We start from the raw sequence: 15,560 nt of genomic DNA, 5'->3' as shown, positions 1-15,560 counted from the left end.
TACAGTCTGCAAGGGATACAGTTATTAATATATCAATACAGTCTGCAGGGATACAGTTATTAATATATCAATATATATCAATACAGTCTGCAGGGATACAGTTATTAATATATCAATATATATCAATACAGTCTGCAAGGGATACAGTTATTAATATATCAATATATATCAATACAGTCTGCAGGGATACAGTTATTAATATATCAATACAGTCTGCAGGGATACAGTTATTAATATATCAATACAGTCTGCAAGGGATACAGTTATTAATATATCAATACAGTCTGCAAGGGATACAGTCCGTAAGCACACATGATTGTATTTCTTGTACAGTATTTGTTTACTTGTGCAAAGCTGGACAGACAGTTAACATCTAAATGCCACACAAATTCTTGTATCTTACTAAAGTCATTTACAAAATGTAAACATGCTAGGCTATAGGCTACTAGGAGCTAGCAGCTACACAACAGCTAAGCACAGAGGTAACAACCATACAAGTGTCAACATAAACAAGTATCACATAATCATACTTGTATATTACTTACACGTACAAAGTCTCCACGGCAGTATTAGAAAGTATCCGGTAACAAAAGTGTCTGCATCATTCATGACCTTAACTTCATCAATTGTTGTGACCACAAGGTGTCACTCCACTTCAACTTAAAGACAGCATAAGTTCCATTCCAGACAGTTAATAATAAATATTCTCTGTTTTGACTCTTTTTCACTTGATCAAACCTTTTCTAACGTTCCACACTACTAAATCAGGAAAGTGTTGACAATACCTGCCGATGTTGCATGGGATCAACATTGGTATCGCATTGGAAGCTGTATGGGCATACCACCGGCCACTTCATTAGGTACAGCTGGACATGGTCTTCTTACCTCCACAAAAGTCAGCAGTTTTTCTGTGGACGTCTCAAAAGCCTTCCGGGCGGCGTCGCTCTTCCGCAGCTGACATTCCAGCACGGCCACGTTCTTCTTCAGCTGCTCGCCGTCTTCCTGACGCCGGACAGACAAAGTCCAGGCTAAGTGTGTCCTCCTCCTCCGGGCAGTGACGCTGCGTCCTCACCTGCCGGGCTCTTTGGTTCTTCAGGTCAGCGATCTCAGCCTCCAGCAGGTGGACCACCTCCTCGTAGTCCATCTCCATGCCTCGCACCTGCTTCTGGGCCTCCTCTGCCAGCTGCATGCCGGCCCTGAGATCACGCAGCTCCTCCGCCCCCACTTTCGCTTCCTGAAAGACAAAGTACGGCTGAAAACGCTGTCACGATATCAGCGTTTGGTATCGCTCCAATCGGTAATTATCATTTTATGGACTGGGGAAAATAAGGAGCAGGAGAAAAATGTACTATACTCTCATAATGAATACATTCTAGCTGTGTCCTCGCTAGCGGCTAATGTCCCTCTACAGTGCGGCAAAGTCAGTAATCGTCGCCTCTATGGCAGCGAATAAACAGCTTCTTACACGTAGCATTATCACTGGAGGACGAGAAATAGCTAAAGACGCTGCACGACGCACCGTAAGAGGATATGCTAACCGCTAAGCGAGAGCTTTTGAACGTAAACAAAGGAAGGTGTATCATTAATCAAAGTAGTGTTATCACTGGAGGACGAGAAATAGCTAAAGACGCTACACGACGCACCGTAAGAGGATATGCTAACCGCTAAGCGAGAAATTTTGAACGTAAACAAAGGAAGGTGTATCATTCATCAAAGTAGTATTATCACTGGAGGACGAGAAATAGCTAAAGAGGCTACACGACACACCGTAAGATATGCTAACCGCTAAGCGAGAGCATTTGAACGTAAACAAAGGAAGGTGTATCATTCATCAAAGTATCGTTATGACTGGAGGACGAGAAATAGCTAAATACGCTACACGACACACCGTAAGATATGCTAACCGCTAAGCGAGAGCTTTTGAACGTAAACAAAGGAAAGTGTATCATTCATCAAAGTATCGTTATCACTGGAGGACGAGAAATAGCTAAATACGCTACACGACGCACCGTAAGAGGATATGCTAACCGCTAAGCGAGAGCTTTTGAACGTAAACAAAGGAAGGTGTATCATTCATCAAAGTATCGTTATGACTGAAGGATGAGAAATAGCTAAAGACTCTACACGACACACCGTAAGAGGATATGCTAACCGCTAAGCGAGAGCGTTTGAACGTAAACAAAGGAAGGTGTATCATTCATCAAAGTAGTGTTATCACTGGAGGACGAGAAATAGCTAAAGACGCTACACGACGCACCGTAAGAGGATATGCTAACCGCTAAGCGAGAGCGTTTGAACGTAAAAAAAGGAAGGTGTATCATTCATCAAAGTAGCCTTATCACTGGAGGACGAGAAATAGCTAAAGATGCTACACGACACACCGTAAGATATGCTAACCGCTGAGCGAGAGCTTTTGAACGTAAACAAAGGAAGGTGTATCATTCATCAAAGTAGCGTTATCACTGGAGGACGAGAAATAGTTAAATACGCTACACGACGCACCGTAAGAGGATATGCTAACCGCTAAGCGAGAGCTTTTGAACGTAAACAAAGGAAGGCGGATCGATACAAATATTGACAGTAATGATACCAAGTAAAGTAGCAGTTACGTTGATATTTTTTATCATATGACTTTTATTGTTTACACACTGAGGAAATAAGTCCTAAAGGGCAAAAAGCAAAGGATTGAAATCAGAGCCAAAAGTAGGAAACAATGTAAATATTACATTGATACTGAGTGCTGATATTTACAGTAAACTAACATGCAGACGAATAATAACCAGGAAGGATGTAACGTACGTTATATTTTTACAGAGATAAAAAAAGACGGATTTCCGACTACAGACAGAAAAATCCCACGCCTGATGTTCTAAAACTTACAGACGTTGCTTGGAGTCACGAGTGAAGAATCTACACGAGTAGAAACGCTATGGACGGCTAAAATAAAAAAGCACTACTGGATGGCCGTCAGTGGAAAAAAAAATCCATACATTAGCCGCACCGTCTTATGAGCCGCAGGGTGCAAAGCGTAGGAATTGATGGCATGTTGTTATTCAGACCACTACCTCAATACATTACACAGTGTGAAGTAAATAACTCTGTCTTATATTCCTTATTTCTTTGAAATACGCAACTTTTTACATTTTAGCAGTCGTTTTAGGCACATTTGAGTAACATTTGAGGTCCATGCGGTGCCTTCCTCACCGATATTTGAGTAACATTTGAGGTCCATGCGGTGCCTTCCTCACCGATATTTGAGTAACATTTGAGGTCCATGCGGTGCCTTCCTCACCGATATTTGAGTAACATTTGAGGTCCATGCGGTGCCTTCCTCACCGACGCTGCAGTGAACACACCACCTCTGCAAGGTTCCTCTTTGTGCTCCTGAGGAGAATATGCTTCTTTCTTCCTCTCCTATGATTCACCGCTCACAGCCAGATATGTGCGGCCATTGTTGAAAGGTAGTGTGTGTGTGTGTGTGTTCTTGTATTTCTCCTCTTCTTGAGACATGAAGAAGGAAAAGCATCTTCCATATGAGGAGGTGTGAACAAGTGATGACATGAATCAATAACATTGCATCTAATAGACAATGTCTCATTTGTGGTGACATCTATCAACGTGAGGGTGCTCACAAAAAGGAGGGAGTTTTCACATTGACTGTGTGTTCGCTTTTAAAAGTGTGCCCCCTCTGGCCAACATATGAAATAACAAGTGTGTGTAAGAAATTGAAATGTGCCCCCTTTGGCCAAAAAAATAAAATAAAATAAAAAATAAAAATATATTCTTCATTATTTACTTCAAGTTATCACAGTATGTCTCTCTCTCTCTCTATATATATATATATATAGAGACAGAGACATACTGTGATAACTTGAAGTAAATAATGAAGAATATAAACCAATTACAAACCAAAAATACAAAAATGAACTAAAAGCAGCCTTTTTCTCACAATGTGTCGACTTTTTTCTCATAAAATTGGGAACAATTTCTCATATTCTTACCGTTTCTGTAATATTGCAATATTTTCTAGTAAAATTATTACTTTAAGTAAAAATAATACTTTTTAATGCAAAATGGTGACAGTTGTCATATAAAATTCTAACATTTCTCACAATTTTGCCTTTTTTTTGGTGGTTCTTGTAAAATAGTGACATTTCTTGAGTAAAACTTTGGCTCTTGCCATCATTTTGCCAAGTAAAATTCTGAGTATTATTATAATGTTGCCAACATTTAAAATGTTCTTATAAAATTGTGACTTTTGTTGAGTAAAATGACGACCCTTTTCATAAAATTGCCCCAAATTTAAGCTTTTCTTGTAAAATTGCGACATTTATCATAATATTGCACACATGTTCAGTTTTCCTTTTAAAATGTTGACTTGCGTTGAGTAAAATTACGACTTTTACTATAAAAATGCCAAAATTCTAAGGTTTACTTGTGAAATTGTGACCTTTTTCTTGTGAAATTGTGACCTTTTTCTTGTGAAATTCCAAGTCATTTTTCACAACAAGCTTTTTAAAAAAAATATTTGCATAGTATGTATGTATTATTAATGTTGTAAATACACATCTTTATATATATCTAGAAAAGGGTGGTCTTAAAGAGGGAGGCCTTTTTTGTAGGTCTCAAGAAGGTAAGAAATCCAAGTGTATGTGGGTGAGTGAGTGACTAATGGATGGCAGCATGAGTGGTCTCGTCTCCAGCTGCGGACTGAAGGTCTAAAGAGGTCTGCTCCTCAGCAACACATTAGAGAAGGACCTCGCCATGCATGACAAGCGAGACAAAAGAGTGACACTTTAGTGAGGGCACCACCCCAGTATTTGACATTTTCAACTATATTTGGTATCTTTTTTTTTTACCGGTATCAGCCTTTTTTTTTTTTTTTTACAACTCCAACATAACTATGTCAGCATATAGACTATACACACATGACACCAGTATTTAGTATTAAAAAGAAAAACAGCCAAGTAGAAGCAGAATATTAATTTAAGAACAACAATTATTGTACATTTCACACTATAAGCCGCTACTTTTTTCCTACGCTTTGAACTCTGCGGCTTATAAAACGATGCGGCTAGTTTATGTTTTTTTTTCTTCGCTGACGGCCATAATGCATATAGTTTTCATTAAACACAACTAAAGACATTTAAAGGTGAACTGCACTGTTTTTGGAATTCGTTCAAAATCATTGCAAGAGACAAGAACACACTTTATTATTATTTATTTTTTTACGATTTTAAAGACGATAAAACACGCTTGAAAGATGCGACTCATGGGAGTCACAGTTGTAGCCTTCAAAGTCTGCAAAACAACTTCAAAACTCTCCAACGTTTTATATACACACTACAAGTATATATATATAATGTAGTAACAGACATCTTCATAAAAATATGTAATATGTACAATATACACACTGCAAGTATATATATATATAATGTAGTAACAGACACCTTCATAACAATATGTAATATGTACAATATACACACTACAAGTATATATATATAATGTAGTAACAGACATCTTCATAACAATATGTAATATGTACAATATACACACTGCAAGTATATATATAATGTAGTAACAGACACCTTCATAACAATATGTAATATGTACAATATACACACTGCAAGTATATATATAATGTAGTAACAGACACCTTCATAACAATATGTAATTTGTACAATATACACATTGCAAGTATATATATAATGTAGTAACAGACACCTTCATAACAATAGGTAATATGTACAATATACACACTGCAAGTATATATATAATGTAGTAACAGACACCTTCATAACAATAGGTAATATGTACAATATACACACTGCAAGTATATATATATATAATGTAGTAACAGACACCTTCATAACAATATGTAATATGTACAATATACACACTGCAAGTATATATATAATGTAGTAACAGACATCTTCATAACAATATGTAATATGTACAATATACACACTGCAAGTATATATATATATATAATGTAGTAACAGACACCTTCATAACAATATGTAATATGTACAATATACACACTGCCAGGATATATATAATGTAGTAACATACATCTTCATAACAATATGTAATATGTACAATATACACACTGCAAGTATATATATATATAATGTAGTAACAGACACCTTCATAACAATATGTAATATGTACAATATACACACTGCAAGTATATATATAATGTAGTAACAGACACCTTCATAACAATATGTAATATGTACAATATACACACTGCAAGTATATATATATATAATGTAGTAACAGACACCTTCATAACAATATGTAATATGTACAATATACACACTACAAGTATATATATATAATGTAGTAACAGACATCTTCATAACAATATGTAATATGTACAATATACACACTGCAAGTATATATATAATGTAGTAACAGACACCTTCATAACAATATGTAATATGTACAATATACACACTGCAAGTATATATATAATGTAGTAACAGACACCTTCATAACAATATGTAATTTGTACAATATACACATTGCAAGTATATATATAATGTAGTAACAGACACCTTCATAACAATAGGTAATATGTACAATATACACACTGCAAGTATATATATAATGTAGTAACAGACACCTTCATAACAATAGGTAATATGTACAATATACACACTGCAAGTATATATATATATAATGTAGTAACAGACACCTTCATAACAATATGTAATATGTACAATATACACACTGCAAGTATATATATAATGTAGTAACAGACATCTTCATAACAATATGTAATATGTACAATATACACACTGCAAGTATATATATATATATAATGTAGTAACAGACACCTTCATAACAATATGTAATATGTACAATATACACACTGCCAGGATATATATAATGTAGTAACATACATCTTCATAACAATATGTAATATGTACAATATACACACTGCAAGTATATATATATATAATGTAGTAACAGACACCTTCATAACAAAATGTAATATGTACAATATACACACTGCAAGTATATATATAATGTAGTAACAGACACCTTCATAACAATATGTAATATGTACAATATACACACTGCAAGTATATATATAATGTAGTAACAGACACCTTCATAACAATATGTAATTTGTACAATATACACATTGCAAGTATATATATAATGTAGTAACAGACACCTTCATAACAATAGGTAATATGTACAATATACACACTGCAAGTATATATATAATGTAGTAACAGACACCTTCATAACAATATGTAATATGTACAATATACACACTGCAAGTATATGTATAATGTAGTAACAGACACCTTCATAACAATATGTAATTTGTACAATATACACATTGCAAGTATATATATAATGTAGTAACAGACACCTTCATAACAATAGGTAATATGTACAATATACACACTGCAAGTATATATATAATGTAGTGACAGACACCGTCATAACAATATGTAATATGTACAATATACACACTGCAAGTATATATATAATGTAGTAACAGACACCTTCATAACAATATGTAATATGTACAATATACACACTGCAAGTATATATACACAACGTGGTAACAGACACCTTCATAATATGTACAATATACACACTGCAAGTATATATATAATGTGGTAACAGACACCTTCATAATATGTACAATATACACACTGCAAGTATATATATAATGTAGTGACAGACACCGTCATAACAATATGTAATATGTACAATATACACACTGCAAGTATATATATAATGTAGTAACAGACACCTTCATAACAATATGTAATATGTACAATATACACACTGCAAGTATATATATAATGTAGTAACAGACATCTTCATAACAATATGTAATATGTACAATATACACACTGCAAGTATATATATATAATGTAGTAACAGACACCTTCATAACAATATGTAATATGTACAATATACACACTGCAAGTATATATATAATGTAGTAACAGACACCTTCATAACAATATATAATATGTACAATATACACACTGCAAGTATATATATAATGTAGTAACAGACATCTTCATAACAATATGTAATATGTACAATATACACACTGCAAGTATATATATATAATGTAGTAACAGACACCTTCATAATAATATGTAATATGTACAATATACACACTGCAAGTACATATATATAATGTAGTAACAGACACCTTCACAACAATCTGTAATATGTACAATATACACACTGCAAGTATATATATAATGTAGTAACAGACACCTTCATAACAATATGTAATATGTACAATATACACACTGCAAGTATATATATATATAATGTAGTAACAGACACCTTCATAACAATATGTAATATGTACAATATACACACTGCAAGTATAAATATAATGTAGTAACAGACACCTTCATAACAATATGTAATATGTACAACATACACACTGCAAGTATATATATAATGTAGTAACAGACACCTTCATAACAATATGTAATATGTACAACATACACACTGTAAGTATATATATAATGTAGTAACAGACACCTTCATAACAATATGTAATATGTACAATATACACACTGCAAGTATATATATAATGTAGTAACAGACACCTTCATAACAATATGTAATATGTAAAATATACACACTGCAAGTATATATATAATGTAGTAACAGACACCTTCATAACAATATGTAATATGTACAATATACACACTGCAAGTATATATATAATGTAGTAACAGACACCTTCATAACAATATGTAATATGTACAATATACACACTGCAAGTATATATATAATGTAGTAACAGACACCTTCATAACAATATGTAATATGTACAATATACACACTGCAAGTATATATATAATGTAGTAACAGACACCTTCATAACAATATGTAATTTGTACAATATACACACTGCAAGTATATAAATAATGTAGTAACAGACACCTTCATAACAATATGTAATATGTACAATATATACACTGCAAGTATATATATAATGTAGTAACAGACACCTTCATAACAATATGTAATATGTACAATATACACACTGCAAGTATATATATAATGTAGTAACAGACACCTTCATAACAATATGTAATATGTACAATATACACACTGCAAGTATATATATAATGTAGTAACAGACACCTTCATAACAATATGTAATATGTACAATATACACACTGCAAGTATATATATAATGTAGTAACAGACACCTTCATAACATTATGTAATTTGTACAATACATACATGTATGTATGTATATATACATACATGTATGTATATATACATACAGTATATATACATACATATATATATATATACATATATATATATATGTATACATATATATGTATGTATATATATATATATATATGTATACATACATATATATATACATACATATATATGTATATATATAGTATACATATATACACACATACATATATATGTATATATATATACATATATATGTATGTGACTATATATATATATATATATATATATATATATATATATATATATATATATATATATATATATATATATATATATAAAATAAATAAATAAATAAATATATACACCAAGATGCACATAAAAGTTTCAAGAACTCATTTAAAAACAAACAATGTCGGCCATCTTGGTTTCCGTCGGTCAATTGTATATGTTTAATGGACACAATGAAACACAATTAAGTTTATAAAGTCAATAGTTTTTCCAGCCTACTGCTACTTTCAGGGCGTACTACTTGTTTATCTGACTGTGGCCGTACGACCACAAGAGTGTGTTGTCGGCCATTATGCAACAGAAGGAGCGAGCGGAGGAAGAGAAGTAGGAAGGAGCACCACAACAAACACTTTGGAGCCCCCTTACGTCCAGAAAAGTAGTTTTCAATGGAGGCCTCACCCTCCTCCCACGTTGGCGCTGTGTCCAGCCTGCGCCTCCTCCGCACGCCGCCCTTGGCCAGCGTGTTGGAGAGAAGTACACCTGGTGCTCTATTTTAGCCCCTCCCCCCTGCTGGCGGATCATGTGTGGCTGACCTGTTTGACTCGGTCCAGCTCCTCCTGCATCTGCACGTGGACCCTCTGAGACTCCAGCAGCTGCTCCTGAAGGCCACACGCAGCAGCAGCAGCTTAGCCACACACGCATCAAGCCTCACAGCTCACTTTACCTGCAGCCTCTTCATCTCCCTCACAGCCTCCGTCTGCTCCTTCCTCACGCGCTCCATTTCCTCAGAGTCCTGACACACACACACACACACACACACACACACACACACACACACACACACACACACACACACACACACACACACACACACACACACACACACACACACACACACACACACACACGTTATTTGGTGATTCTATTTCCCAAGAGGCAGGTGAAAGTAACAACAGGTTGCCATGGTAACAGTGGAAAGGTGTGTGTACAGGTTTAAGGTAGGTGTATGTGCCTTCACATGAGAACTTTATGGCGATGTGTTGATTGACTTCCTGTGTTGTGTGGTATAAGGACCCCTCTTCTCCCCTTTAAAAGGGAGGAGTCCGCCCTAGGACCTTTTGTTTTGTATTGATACGGAGTATCAATACAGATATATATATATCTATATATATATATATCTATTTATCTATATATATATACACATGTATACATATATACAGATATGTATATATATATATGTATATATATATATATATATATATATATATATATATATATATATATATATATATATATATATATATATATATATATATATATATATATATATATATATATATATATATATATATATATATATATATATATATATATGTGTACAGTGGTGGTCAAAAGTGTACATACACGTGTAAAGATCATCATGTCATGGCTGTCTTGAGTTTCCAATCATTTCTACAACTCTTATTTTTTTGTGATGTAGTGATTGGAGCACATACTTGTTGGTCACAAAAAAACATTCATGAGGTTTGCTTCTTTTATGAATTTATTATGAGTCTACTGAAAATGTGAGCAAATGTGCTGGGTCAAAAGTATACATACAGCAATGTTAAAGGCCTACTGAAATGAATTTTTTAAATTCAAACGGGGATAGCAGATCCATTCTATGTGTCATACTTGATCATTTTGCGATATTGCCATATTTTTGCTGAAAGGATTTAGTATAGAACAACGACGATAAAGTTCGCAACTTTTGGTATCTGACAAAAAAAAGCCTTGCCCTACCGGAAGTAGCGTGACGTAGTCAGTTGAACATTTCCGCAAAGTTCCCTATTGTTTACAGTGATGGCAGCCAGAAGTAAGAGCGATTCGGACCGAGAAAGCGGCGATTTCCCCATTAATTTGAGCGAGGATGAAAGATTTGTGGATGAGGAACGTTAGAGTGCAGTGCAGGACACATCTTTTTTCGCTCTGACCGTAACTTAGGTACAAGCTGGCTCATTGGATTCCACACTCTCTCCTTTTTCTATTGTGGATCACGGATTTGTATTTTAAACCACCTGGGATACTATATCCTCTTGAAAATGAGAGTCGAGAACGCGAAATGGACATTCACAGTGACTTTTATCTCCACGACAATACATCGATGAAACACTTTAGCTACGAGCTAACGTGATAGCATCGTGCTTTAACTGCATATAGAAACAAAAGAAATAAACCCCTGACTGGAAGGATAGATATAAAATCAACAATACTATTAAACCGTGGACATGTAAATACACGGTTAATGCTTTCCAGGCTGGCGAAGGTTAACAATGCTGTTGCTAACGACGCCATTGAAGCTAACTTAGCAACCGGACCTCAACAGAGCTATGCTAAAAACATTAGCTATCCACCTATGCCAGCCAGCCCTCATCTGCTCATCAACGCCCGTGCTCACCTGCGTTCCAGCGATCGACGGTGCGACGAAGGACTTCACCCGATCACAGATGCGGTTGGCGGCCCGGAGACGTAGGAAGTCAAGGTGAGGTCACCGGCTAGCGCGTCTGCTCTCCAACAAAGTCCTCCGGTTGTGTTGCTGCAGCCAGCCGCTAATACACCGATCCCACCTACAACTGTCTTCTTTGCAGCCTTCATTGTTCATTAAACAAATTGCAAAAGATTCACCAACACAGATGTCCAGAATACTGTGGAATTTTGAGATGAAAACAGAGCTGTTTGTATAGGATTCTACGGGGTACCAATACTTCCGTTTAACTGACTACGTCACGCGCATACGTCATCATACCGCGACGTTTCAGCCGGATATTTCCCGGGAGATTTAAAATGTCACTTTATAAGTTAACCCGGCCGTATTGGCATGTGTTGCAATGTTAAGATTTCATCATTGATATATAAACTATCAGACTGCGTGGTCGCTAGTAGTGGCTTTCAGTAGACCTTTAATATTTGCTTACATGTCCCTTGGCAAGTTTACCTGCAATAAGGCGCTTTTGGTAGCCATCCACAAGCTTCTGCTTGAATTGTTGACCACTTCTCTTGACAAAAGTGGTGCAGTTCAGCTAAATGTGTTGCTTTTCTGACACGGACTTGTTTCTTCAGCATTGTCCACACGTTTAAGTCAGGACTTTGGGAAGGCCATTCTAAAACCAGCTCAATTTATGTTTCATCTGAAAATCAAATGAAAATCTTAACAGTTCCGTATTTTTCCCAGGTCTGCTCTAAAAAAGTCAGAGCAATCTGAGAAATGGTCGCCCGTCTCTAATGCTTTTGTCCAACCCGGGCCGTCCGGTCTTGACGGGTATCGAAACTGAAAGTTAACTTGGCCCAGGCTGGTACTTCCTGACACCAATAAGGGAGAGAAAACAATCAATATATTCCAATTGAAAACAATATATAAAGACAGAACAATAAGATCATATGGACAGCCCTAAGTGTCTACAATGTGCTTTATATTTAGTATTTTACTTATTTTTTCTCTGGAATTGTATTTGTTTTGTATCATCCTGTGAGGTGTATATTAATTTTTTTTTTCGGTTTATACTTCATGAAGTTTTGCACTTGTTTTTTTTGTTTGTTTTCATTATATTTGGATGTATTTGTTTGGTTTGTATGCTTGTGAATGTGGGCTATCCATGAAGTAAGACTACTTATTATGTTGACGGGGGCGGGAAATATAACATTTTCTACAAACCCCGTTTCCATATGAGTTGGGAAATTGTGTTAGACGTAAATATAAACGGAATACAATGATTTGCAAATATTTTTCAAGCCATATTCAGTTGAATATGCTACAAAGACAACATATTTGATGTTCAAACTGATAAACATTTTTTTTTGTTGCAAATAATCATTAACTTTAGAATTTGATGGCAGCAACACGTGACAAAGAAGTTGGGAAAGGTGGCAATAAATACTGATAAAGTTGAGGAATGCTCATCAAACACTTATTTGGAACATCCCACAGGTGAACAGGCTAATTGGGAACAGGTGGGTGCCATGATTGGGTATAAAAGTAGATTCCATGAAATGCTCAGTCATTCACAAACAAGGATGGGGCGAGGGTCACCACTTTGTCAACAAATGCCTGAGCAAATTGTTGAACAGTTTAAGAAAAACCTTTCTCAAGCAGCTATTGCAAGGAATTGAGGGATTTCACCATCTACGCTCCGTAATATCATCAAAGGGTTCAGAGAATGTGGAGAAATCACTGCACGTAAGCAGCTAAGCCCGTGACCTTCCATCCCTCAGGCTGTACTGCATCAACAAGCCACATCAGTGTGTAAAGGGTATCACCACATGGGCTCAGGAACACTTCAGAAACCCACTGTCAGTAACTACAGTTGGTCGCTACATCTGTAAGTGCAAGTTAAAACTCTCCTATGCAAGGCGAAAACCGTTTATCAACAACACCCAGAAACTCAGTCGGCTTCGCTGGGCCTGAGCTCATCTAAGATGGACTGATGCAAAGTGGAAAAGTGTTCTGTGGTCTGACGAGTCCACATTTCAAATTGTTTTTGGAAACTGTGGACGTCCAAAGAGGAAAAGAACCATTTGGATTGTTCTAGGTGCAAAGTGTAAAAGGCAGCATGTGTGATGGTATGGGGGTGTATTAGTGGCCAAGACATGGGTAACTTACACATCTGTGAAGGCACCATTAATGCTGAAAGGTACATACAGCTTTCGGAGCAACATATGTTGCCATCCAAGCAACGTTACCATGGACGCCCCTGCTTATTTCAGCAAGACAATGCCAAGCCACGTGTTACATCAACGTGGCTTCGTAGTAAAAGAGTGCGGGTACTAGACTGGCCTGCCTGTAGTCCAGACCTGTCTCCCATTGAAAATGTGTGAAGCCTAAAATAGCAGAAGGGAGACCCCCGGACTGTTGAACAACTTAAGCTGTACATCAAGCAAGAATGGGAAAGAATTCCACTTCAAAAATGTGTCTCCTCAGTTCCCAAACCTTTACTGAGAGTTGTTAAAAGGAAAGGCCATGTAACACAGTGGTGAACATGCCCTTTCCCAACTACTTTGGCACGTGTTGCAGCCATGAAATTCTAAGTAAATTAATTATTTGCAAAAAAAAATAAAGTTTATGAGTTTGAACATCAAATATGTTGTCTTTGTAGTGCACTCAACTGAATATGGGTTGAAAATGATTTGCAAATCATTGTATTCCGTTTATATTTACATCTAACACAATTTCCCAACTCATATGGAAACGGGGTTTGTACATCCTGTTCCTTCTCAAGCTACCATGAATTGATTAAACGTGGACCCCGACTTAATCAAGTTGAAAAACTTATTGGGGTGTTACCATTTAGTGGTCAATTGTACGGAACATGTACTGTACTGATACCCTGATACCGAAGTACATGTCAAACTACTTCCTTAACGTAAATGACCGCCATAACCACAACACCAGGGGGAGCTCCACTAACCACGTTAAACCCAGATTCCGAACTAACAAAAGGTCTTAACTCATTCTCTTTCTATGCCACATCAATGTGGAATGCGCTCCCAACAGGTATAAAAGAAAGGGCATCTCTATCCTCCTTCAAAACCGCAATAAAAGTTCACCTCCAGGCAGCTACAACCCTAAACTAACACCCTCCCCGGATTGCTAATAATCAAATGTAAACAATCAAATGCAGATACTTTTTCCTATGCCTTCTGATCTCTCTCTCTCTCTCTCTCTCTCTCTCTATGTCCACTACTTGCTGTCCATATCCTACCCCCCACCCCCTCCACCCCCCTGATTGTAAATAATGTAAATAATTCAATGTGATTATCTCTAGAGAAATCTCGTTCGTTGGTTAACCTTTTTGATTACCTTGGTTGCCATTTTATCACAGGAAAGGTTAGCCTCTAGAATGGAACCTAGGTAGGAATATGTACTTCACTGTGCAACCTACTAATAAAAGTCTCAATCAATCAATCAATCTGTGCAATCTACTTCATAAAAGATTCAATCAATCAATCAATCAACCAAGCATAGGTGTGTAAACATGTGTTTAGTTGCTAAAGTTGAAGTGTCTATTGATCAAAAATGCACATCAATGAAGGAGATGAATAAAAAATGAAAATGAAATGAAAGTGTGTGAGAGTAG

The 15,560-nt window shown here is 35.9% G+C and overlaps 1 protein-coding gene across 1 annotated transcript in view; it reads right to left on the bottom strand.

Annotated features, from left to right (window-relative positions):
• Window positions 1–15,560, bottom strand: part of stxbp4 (syntaxin binding protein 4) — an 85,991-nt gene that overhangs the window by 17,841 nt on the left and 52,590 nt on the right. The window contains 4 exon segments of the mRNA XM_062030678.1: window positions 886–1,002; window positions 1,073–1,234; window positions 10,044–10,109; window positions 10,175–10,243. Coding sequence (XP_061886662.1) covers window positions 886–1,002; window positions 1,073–1,234; window positions 10,044–10,109; window positions 10,175–10,243 — 414 coding nt within the window.

This window comes from Entelurus aequoreus, linkage group LG21 (genome assembly GCF_033978785.1).
Source record: "Entelurus aequoreus isolate RoL-2023_Sb linkage group LG21, RoL_Eaeq_v1.1, whole genome shotgun sequence".
NCBI lineage: Eukaryota > Metazoa > Chordata > Actinopteri > Syngnathiformes > Syngnathidae > Entelurus > Entelurus aequoreus.
The sequence above is the reverse complement of the archived record's forward strand: the minus strand, read 5'-3'. Positions and strand labels throughout refer to the sequence as shown.